The sequence below is a fragment of the Rhamphochromis longiceps genome, linkage group LG12 (assembly GCF_057381845.1).
Source record: "Rhamphochromis longiceps isolate RC_006_pf linkage group LG12, R_longiceps_female_GT1.1, whole genome shotgun sequence".
NCBI classification, from domain to species: domain Eukaryota; kingdom Metazoa; phylum Chordata; class Actinopteri; order Cichliformes; family Cichlidae; genus Rhamphochromis; species Rhamphochromis longiceps.
This window is the reverse complement of record NC_140568.1, coordinates 46508668-46518965: the sequence shown is the minus strand read 5'-3', so window position 1 is coordinate 46518965 and position 10298 is coordinate 46508668. Positions and strand designations below refer to the sequence as shown.

Below are 10298 nucleotides of genomic sequence, written 5' to 3'. Positions count from 1 at the left end.
TGTCCTCTCCTCCAAGATAATGTCAACTCGAGGATTTGTGGCACAGGACTAACGAGAGGTGTGAACGGGTTCGTGCACAGGGAAAGACGGCAGGATGATAAATCAGCGACGGCCTGATGCAGTCCAGCAGCTTCTTTGGTGATCAATGACGAAGTCTCACATTTATTTATCCTTATAGTCTATATATCTGTATACTATAGTCCATATATCTGTAGACTATAGTTTATATATCTGTAGACTATAGTCCATATATCTGTAGACTATAGTCTATATATCTGTAGACTATAGTCCATATATCTGGAGACTATAGTTTATATATCTGTAGACTATAGTCCATATATCTGTAGACTATAGTCCATATATCTGTAGACGATAGTCTATATATCTGTAGACTATAGTCCATATATCTGTAGACTATAGTCTATATATCTGTAGACTATAGTCCATATATCTGTAGACTATAGTCTATATATCTGTAGACTATAGTCCATATATCTGTAGACGATAGTCTATATATCTGTAGACTATAGTCCATATATCTGTAGACTATAGTCTATATATCTGTAGACTATAGTCCATATATCTGTAGACTATCGTCTATATATCTGTAGACTATAGTCTATATATCTGTAGACTATAGTCCATATATCTGTAGACTATAGTCTATATATCTGTAGACTATCGTCTATATATCTGTAGACTATAGTCCATATATCTGTAGACGATAGTCTATATATCTGTAGACTATAGTCCATATATCTGTAGACTATAGTCTATATATCTGTAGACTATAGTCCATATATCTGTAGACGATAGTCTATATATCTGTAGACTATAGTCCATATATCTGTAGACTATCGTCTATATATCTGTAGACTATAGTCTATATATCTGTAGACTATAGTCCATATATCTGTAGACTATAGTCCATATATCTGTAGACTATCGTCTATATATCTGTAGACTATAGTCTATATATCTGTAGACTATAGTCAATATATCTGTAGACTATAGTCTATATATCTGTAGACTATAGTCTACAGATATATAGACTATAGTCCATATATCTGTAGACTATAGTCTATATATCTGTAGACTATAGTCTATATATCTGTAGACTATAGTCAATATATCTGTAGACTATAGTCTATATATCTGTAGACTATAGTCCATATATCTGTAGACTATCGTCTATATATCTGTAGACTATAGTCTATATATCTGTAGACTATAGTCAATATATCTGTAGACTATAGTCTATATATCTGTAGACTATAGTCTACAGATATATAGACTATAGTCCATATATCTGTAGACTATAGTCAATATATCTGTAGACTATAGTCAATATCAGAGGTGTGGACTCGAGTCACATGACTTGGACTCGAGTCAGACTCGAGTCATTAATTTTATGACTTTAGACTTGACTTGAAAAAATGTTCTAAGACTTGTGACTTGACTTGGACTTTTACACCAATGACTTGGGACTTGAATTGGACTTGAACCGGTTTACTTGAAAAGACTTGATATTTTACCCCAAATATAAAATTTAACATGCATATTATATAGAGATTGAAAATGTGACGTCATTCACGGGTAGAACCGCAAAGGATTCTGGGAACTCGTGGCAAGCGGTACTAGCGCACGCAGGCTTTCAATTAAAATCAGTTATACAGCGATAAAAAGAAACACAAAAATGTCAAGAAGCTGTTGTATTATTAACTGCAATAGCCGGTCGCATGACAGCCACGGGAAGCCGACGGGTAAAGAGATCGGTTGTTATCGGATTACGTCGTTGAAGAGAAATTGTTCAAGCCATGTTTCCGAAGTAACAAAGATGCGACGGATGGCCTGGATTGCAGCCATTCAAAGATCAAATATAACGTCCCAGAACACTCCAGCTCACAGGTTAGTCTGCTCCAAGCATTTACACGAAGGTCAGTGTTTTTTAGTAGTTAATACGTCATTTCCATAACATAATTGGTGATATAGGTTACAAGCAAGTCTGGCGCTGAACAGAAATTGTCGCGCTATGCTCCTTTATTTATTGTGCATAAATAGTGAATTGTCCTGACACAATATTGCGTTTCGCTTCTGTTATTATGGTACATTGACAAAAACATATGCTTTTATTCACAGGATAAAACAGGTTTTTTGTATCACTAATTGCCCAGTACGATTACAGCATACAATATTGTTGTCACTGCTACATTTCTGTGATGCTACCAGAAATTATTTCCACTACTAATTAATTACCGTTGAGCTCAAAGGTCCTATTAATAAACGGTTAAGGAATGTATATTTATGACGACGATTTGTGAGACTGGTAAACTTATGATACGTACGATGGTCTTTCGTTCGACACGGTGCGTTTCAAGGTCCTGCACCCATCTGTCGGTAAACTGTACCTGGGCTTGTTGCAGTGACCTGAAGTTACTAAACTTCATGAGTGTATGCACTCACTCCAAGAACTGTATGATTATAAATATGCATATAAATATGCTAAGATGAGATAGCTGACTTCATCTAACTAGCAAATGTTGTCCAGGCTATGTTGGTGATACAGTTTTTTTTTAATGTGTATGATATTTTTGTCATGCGATTTTAAAGCCGGTCCTACAACCGCATCCAAGAATAACATGCAGCTTATCTCAGAACTGTCGGTGAAAATTATTCTTGGAGCTAGGTTTAATTGAGCTGCATTTTAAAGAGGTGCAATTTCAAATTTGTGTATATTTTCTAAGTTCACTATTTTGTCATGTGTTGAGAAAAACACAGATTTTAAAATTACATGGTCTAATATTTACATTTAGCATATAACTGCAACATTATTTTTTCGTTTGTTTTTTTTTTAAAGACTCGAAAGGACTTGAAATTCAAAGTTTCAGACTTGTGACTTGACTCGGACTTTTACACCAGTGACTTGAGACTCGACTCTGACTTGCCTGACATTACTTGAGACTTGACTTGAGACTTGAGGATAAAGACTTGAGACTTACTTGAGACTTGCAAAACAATGACTTGGTCCCACCTCTGGTCAATATATCTGTAGACTATAGTCTATATATCTGTAGACTATAGTCCATATATCTGTAGACTATAGTCAATATATCTGTAGACTATAGTCAATATATCTGTAGACTATAGTCTATATATCTGTAGACTATAGTTTATATATCTGTAGACTATAGTCAATATATCTGTAGACTATAGTCTATATATCTGTAGACTATAGTCAATATATCTGTAGACTATAGTCCATATATCTGTAGACTATAGTCTATATATCTGTAGACTATAGTCTATATATCTGTAGACTATAGTCTATATATCTGTAGACTATAGTCTATATATCTGTAGACTATAGTCAATATATCTGTAGACTATAGTCTATATATCTGTAGACTATAGTCAAAGGGTGGAAGCACAAGTCAGACCCCAAATACAGGAAAAGCCAGTGCGAGTGTGCGTGTGCGTGCGTGTGCGTGTGTGTGCGCGTGTGTGCGTGTGTGTGTGTGCGCGTGTGCGCGTGTGTGCGTGTGTGTGCGTGTGTGTGCGTGTGTGCGTGCGTGTGTGCGCGTGTGTGCGCGTGTGTGCGTGTGTGCGCGTGTGTGCGCGTGTGTGCGTGTGTGTGCGTGTGTGTGCGCGTGTGTGCGCGTGTGTGCGTGTGTGTGCGTGTGTGCGTGTGTGTGCGTGTGTGCGTGTGTGTGTGCGCGTGTGTGCGTGTGTGTGCGTGTGTGCGTGTGTGTGCGTGTGTGCGTGTGTGTGCGTGTGTGCGTGCTCAGCGTCACGTCAGACTGAGCTCATATGTTCTGCTTTGAGCTCAGTTTAATGATGGGTGGAGTTTCTTAAATCCTCTGGGTGTAGTAGTAGTTTTTACACCTACTAGTAGTTTTCCCTCGAGCCGCGCCGAGTGTGTCTAGGGAAACGATCTTCACCTCGTTACTTCAGGCCGACCGTCACTTATTTCTTTTCTTTCTTTGAACAATTTTTGTTGTTGGACTCTTTGTAAAATCTTCTTTTCTTGCCGTCCCTGTCCTCGAGCACATTTGCTCCACTTCCTTCACCGTTTCCTCCGTGCTACGGTCAACACGTTTCCTTATACGGAGCAATTGGACCTTGAGAATGATTGTGATTGGCCAACAGGTGACTAGTGGTTTGAATCGTCTCTGCTGTCTCCTGTAGGCCCTGTGATGGAGCTGTCCTCCACCTGCACCAGGAGGCCCAGCAGCCATTCAGGAAGAGGGGGGAGGGAAGGAGAGGAGACTGTAAGGAGAACAGAGACCCTCGGGATAATCTGCAGAGGAAGAGAAGGGACCGGAGAGGGTGAGGAAGTCACAAAGAATCACCGATCAGTCATCGATCGATCACTGCAGACTCTAACAGCCTGACTGTTACAGGGCTCAGACCACAAACCAGTTCACACCTACTTCTGTTTTTCGGTGTGGCAGCGAGATCCAGATCCGCAGAGCTGAAATCCGAGTGGCTCTAATCAGGAAGACCCGGATTCAGACTGGGTCGAGCGGATTAGACCCGGTTCAGGGTCTGACTGAGCCACAGCGGGACCAGCAACCAGCCCAGAGCACATGGGTCAGAACCCTGTCCGAGGTGGGTCTGTGAGGGTTCAGGCTCTGTCCAGGACTTCCTCTACTACGATACCCAGAGTTCATAGCACCGCAACATAAACACAAGGTTACCATGGAAACGTAAGCTCAACCTTAGCAGAAACAACAAAATGAAGGTTTACATGAAACTTCAGAGTTCATGTTTGTTCTGATTACTTCTTAAAAATGAAAGTAAGTAAAAGTAAATGGAAGCACTCGCCATGACAACGCAGTGATGATATATATCTGCCTGGTCCTTCGCGGCGGCGTCATCACAGTTTGTGTCTTTGTTTTTATTCTTACTGTGCTGCACGGTTCAGCGTCTCCTCTGCTAAAGGTGGCAGTCAGGAAGCACGGGGCTTCCTCGTTGGTTTCTGGGAAATTTGTAGAGTTCTGATTGGCTGCAAAGGATCAGTAAGAATAAAGCGAGACCAGCTCAGAATGATCCATGTTCTGATCCCAGGTTAGACCCGGGTCCATGGGGAGCATTCCTGAGACCAGGACCAGAAGGAGGAAGAAGGTCCAGCCGTCTGCGTTCAGAGGCAGAGGTGCGATCAATCGATCAATGATCGATCGATTTAAATCTGCAACTGACTCCGGCTGTCTCCTTTCTCTGTAGGTCAGCTGCGACTGTCAGTCACCAGAGAGCTGCAACAGCTGATCATTCACAGTAAGTGCTGTAGCAGCCAATCAGAGGAGACCTTCTGACAGTTAGAATAGAATAGAATAATCATTAAAACACAGGTAGAACCTCAGAGTAGCCCAGTAAAAAGTCAGACTAAGTGTGGACGACGGGTGGATAAGCAGAGACTCAGACTTACAGTGTTTGATCAGCTAAAAACAAAGATGGCTGCCTCTCCTACTCTTTGAGGTTCTCTGACAGATTCACATGCAGAGTTTATGTTTATGGAAATAAATATTATCCTGTAATAAATCAGGCGTTCTGCTGTCGGGCTGAACTGTAACTGCGCTGCTGTCGGCACATTGTGGAAGTGACTTCCTGTCCTGGAGCTCAGTGTTCCAGTGATCAATCGTTCATCCGTCTTCGTTTGGTCAGCCTGTTCTCTTCTGTCTGCAGTCCATGAGGCCAGAGGGCTGATGGGACAATCCCAGAGATCATGTGACTCCTATGTGAAGGTGAGGATGTGATGTCAGTAAGTTGATCAGCTGCTACTGCGACAGTCGAATATCAAAGACCTGTTTGTGCATGTGTTCACAGCTGGCCCTGACCTATGACCTGCAACGCAGCATCAGGATTAAAACTGACACGGTCTACAACAACAAGAACCCAAAATACGAGCGCCGCTTTAAGCTGTGAGTCACACAAAGGTTTCTAATCGCACACTTATAGAGACGGCGCTGGGACTCAGGACACCTTCGACTGTGCTATGAGAGTTTGCTGCAGGAGTTCCAGTCTGGGGTCAGACTGGAAATGAACTTTCACTGAAAGATCCTGGATCACGCCATTTCCTGTCCTGAGTTCTTACCTACAGTCTGATCCAGTGTGGAGGTTTCAAAGAAGGCTTCCCGCAGCCAGCAGCTTCAGCTGTACAAACATCACCGTTACCTGCACCAGAGCATGAGCTGTCAGGCAGGCTGGCTCACAGCTCGCGAGCCTCGCCCCCGTACAGTCAGCGCTCCAATATAATAGTTTTAGCTCTTCACAGCTGCAACCATCCAATGAAATTCTTAATAAAAAAGAGTAAAATCAATGAATACAGATATTAAAAATACTGTAGCAACTGTAGTGCAGAGGTAGTGCCACATACATGTACAGTGTGTAATATAAACTGTCCAATATTCCAGCAGCTCAATGTCCTGATGGCTTGTGGGTAGAAACTGTCCCTGCTGCTGTGGGTGTGGACGCTCCTCATGAAGAGCGTGAGGCTGTGGTGGCTGGGACCAGAGAAGATCCTCTGGGCCGTCCTCCTGTAGATGTCCTGGATGGCTGGCAGCTCAGACCTGCTGATGCGCTGTGCTGGTCACAGAGCGTCATAGCTGCTGGTCCTCACTGATGTGATGCCCAGGAGCCCGAAGCATCCGACTCTCTCCACTTGTATTCCCCTCGATGTAAATGCCTCCGCCCCACGAGCTCCTTGGTGTTGCTGATGTTGAGCAGCAGGTTCTTGTCCTGACAACTGATGATGATGCTGTTGGAGCTGGGTGGGGCTGCACAGCCGTGGCCTGCACACACATCCCTGGGGGGCACCGGTGCTGAGCGTCAGTGCAGATCATGTGACACTGCCGATCCTAGTTTACACAATATACTCCTCATGGTGGCGCACAGGTGTCAGTACCTAATAATCATGCACAGCGCTGTGCTCACCCACCTGAGGCTCCCAACATGTCAGCACTGCCAGATGCATTTACGTGTTGCGTCTGAGAGGGGGCGACATTGAGCCTGGTGCACATGTGCATCGTCTGCACATGCATGGATACTACATTGTGGTTATCATGGATTAAGTGGAATCACATACAGCATCAACACTTGTCTGCACTCCTGAATGAAGGAAAATATAACTACTAACCAAGCAGCCAGTTCTAAAACACCCTCCACCCACCTCCATCAGCACCACCATTGAGACAGCAGAATGTGGCTGTGCTCCTGAGGACAGCCGTGGCAGTCGAGGGTCTGTACATGGCAGCTTTGCAGGCTCGAGCTTAGTTTTTCTGAGGGAGATGAGGAGACGGTCAGACGTGCTTTCATCTCCTCGCGTTTGGATGTTTGCGTCCGTGAGTGAGCAGAGTTCAAAGTGCAGACAGAGAGCATGTCCTCCGGCTGCTCTTCATCGCTTACCTGTTCCTTTGTTGCTTAAAGTCGATTCAAACGTTTCGGACTGAAGTCTGGACTCACACTGAAGTGCATCGCTGACCTCTGACCCCAAGCTGCATGGGCACTGTAGCGTGTATCAGAATTGCACACCCTGTTTCTTCTTCCTGTGGAGGGCCGGCTTAAATGAGTGATGCACCTGATTCAAGCCGCGTGCCTCAGGTTGGACACATGTGGTTTACACTGTTTGCATTTCCATTGTGTTTACAGTGTGTGTGTGTGTGTGTGTGTGTGTGTGTGTCTCAGGTGGATCAGAGGAGAGTTCATGCCGAGCAGGTTGCTGGTTTCAGTGTTCAGACGACCTGCTGACAACAGGTGAGTGATGACATCACTCTGACTCTCACCTGTTGAGCTGCTGATGATTGCAGTTCTCTTCAGGCTGGACATCCACACATGTTGCAGTTCACACTCTGGCCTGATGGTGGCAGTGGGGCTCACGTGGTACACTTTTTTAAACACTTTGAGGTCACATGATGAAAAGTTCAGACTCAGCTTGAATTTGAGGTTTCAACATCCAGACTGGAGGAAGAGTTCAGCTTCAAGGCTGCAGGTACCTGCACAGGTGTGGGTCTTTCCTTTCCATGGTCACAACATCCAGCCAGAGAAGAAGAATCTCCAGGAGGAAGACACCTCATTACCTGAGCATGAAGAGAAGAACCACAAACGCAGGAGGTTCAGAAAGCTTCCAGAAACAGGCCGAGCTGCTCCGTCCTCTGATCCAGAATGATGCGGTCGCTCCAAGACGATCAGAACAAGAACCGACTGAACTTAAATAATACAAAATATAAGAAACAGCTCTAGTACATGCAGAACACCACAGAGATGAAATCTGTATGACTGACTGAGAAAGCTGAGGCTCTGAAGCATGCAAACACAGAGCGCTGATGGGCACGCTCAGTGTGTTTGGCGAGAACATGCCGACCATCCTGAGCTCGGTTATTCAGCGTCACAGGGTTTCAAACCAGAAGCTTCACTTGAACCTGGACAGCGAGGACACAAACCAGCCAAAGGATCCTCGTCCCTGTGACCTTCTTCTGCCGCCGAGCTCTTGAAAACAGGAAATCAAATGTTTTACTTTAAACATTCCAATTAAAGTTCACGGCCTGAATTATCTAAGGTTATGCAGACTATCTGGCCTGAAGGCGGTGCTTTGTCTTACTCATCAGGTGTGTCCATCTCCTCAGGCGCAGTCAGCTGATTGGCTGTATGAGCTTCAGGATTGGCTCTCTCGTCTCATCCTGTGAGGTGAGTTAAAGTAATCGCAGCAGAGAATCTCGCACTGACTGTTTATACACTTTGTAACCTGCTGGCTCCGCCTCCTCTGGAATGACAGCCCCTCAATGGTTGGTTCTACCTCTTGGCGGAGGAGTATGGGTGGAGCAAGCACCTGAGAGTGACATCACACAGAAGCAAACCAACAAGAAGCTCTGAAGAGGCGTGTGTGGACATCAGAGGTAAGGATTGGCTCCTCCGTGGTCATGTGACCCCGGTGATTGTGAAGCAACTTTCCGAAAGTCAGTGGAGGAGCTTCACAGTGACCTGTCTGATGATGTCATTCTGTTACAGGTGAGTCAGCTGACAGGTGTTGTGAATCCCATAATTTATTTATATAGCACTAAAAAAACAACATCTAGTGTGAACGCTCAAAGCGGCCACAAAAGAAGACGTCACACACGACGTTTAGACCCAGAGCAAACAGTGTTTGACTGTTTCTGACTTTACGTTTCCCAGTTTTCCTTTAAGTTATAAAGTTACTGTGTTATCTACATTTGGCCTAATAATGATCCTTGTTGCTGTTTTAGAGGAGCGGAGCTTCTAGCTGCAGATTTCTGTCAGAATCTGCAGATTATACAGAACAAATAAAATGTTCACGTTTCTCCAACGCTATCTTCCCAGCAGTTGTACTGGACGGACAGGAAGCGTTCGCGATGTCTTCTCCGGCGCTGATAATCGGCGTCTGTCTTGTGTCAGGGACGTAAAAGACGGATTTAATGCGACATGACCATCAAACAGCAGTCGCTTTCTAAAACATCAGATATGTATCGGATTCAGGACCACATATGGAAGTGACCCAGGTCGGATTTGTAAATATTGGATTTGTGCCATTCACACCGTCACACCATGATCGGATATGAGTTGCAGAGGGTCAGAAAAGTCGGATTTGATGTGCTTTCACCTGCAGTGTCAACGTAGCCTTAGTTTCAGTCGAGATTTGGAGACTGAGTGATCCATGAAGCACCTGGAGAGGAAATAATACTCCAACAGGAAAGGTGTGATGGCCTGCCTGATTGGAGAGGTCAAAGGTCAGCTCAACTGTGGCCGGTCTGCTGTTAAAGTCTGATCTGCGTGTTTGATGTTTGGCGATTGTGGCAGCGTGAAGTCTTCATCTACCGTTATGCTTTAGTTTTATTTATGCAGCGCCAAATCACAGCAGCCATCGCCTCAGGGCGCTTTCTGCTGTGAGGTCGATCCAACAATGACACAGAGTCAGTGAAGACTGTCAGCTACGCTCCACCAGGCGTAGCTAAGGGAGGGTGCAGGGCCACCTGATCCAGCACCAACTGCTTTGTCAAGAAGGAACGCTTGAATCCTAAAAGTCGGGCTTCGTGGTGACGGCGCCGTAAGCAGCTGCTTGCCCGTGTGTGGATCCATATATTCGTCTATTTATAGAGGCTGGGGGGTGGGGGGCTGATATAGATTAAAAGTGACTCCTGCTCTCTCACTCATCCCCAGGGGTCCACATGGTTACCATGGTAATGACAAGCAGCCCACTAACCATGTGACCCTCACAATACCTCTGTGCTCATGTCCCTCTCTCTCTCTCTCTCTGACATCATACTGAGGGCTGACTGTGGTTCGCCGGG

The 10298-nt window shown here is 44.7% G+C and overlaps 1 protein-coding gene across 7 annotated transcripts in view; it reads left to right on the top strand.

The window, feature by feature from the left end:
• The window catches only part of LOC146658303 (regulator of G protein signaling 3-like), a 31505-nt gene that overhangs the window by 1870 nt on the left and 19337 nt on the right, over positions 1-10298 (top strand). The window contains exons 1-10 of one of the 7 annotated variants that reach the window (XM_085426713.1): positions 1-138; positions 4186-4326; positions 4401-4608; positions 5068-5152; positions 5224-5274; positions 5683-5741; positions 5824-5918; positions 7681-7749; positions 8601-8679; positions 8768-8888. In XM_085426713.1, the coding sequence (XP_085282839.1) occupies positions 95-138; positions 4186-4326; positions 4401-4608; positions 5068-5152; positions 5224-5274; positions 5683-5741; positions 5824-5918; positions 7681-7749; positions 8601-8679; positions 8768-8888 (952 nt within the window). In that variant the 5' untranslated portion in view covers positions 1-94. Of the gene's footprint in view, positions 139-4185; positions 4327-4400; positions 4609-5067; positions 5153-5223; positions 5275-5682; positions 5742-5823; positions 5919-7680; positions 7750-8600; positions 8680-8767; positions 8889-10298 lie in introns of those variants that run through there. The other 6 variants (XM_085426712.1, XM_085426708.1, XM_085426710.1 and 3 more) reach the window with 6 other exon arrangements.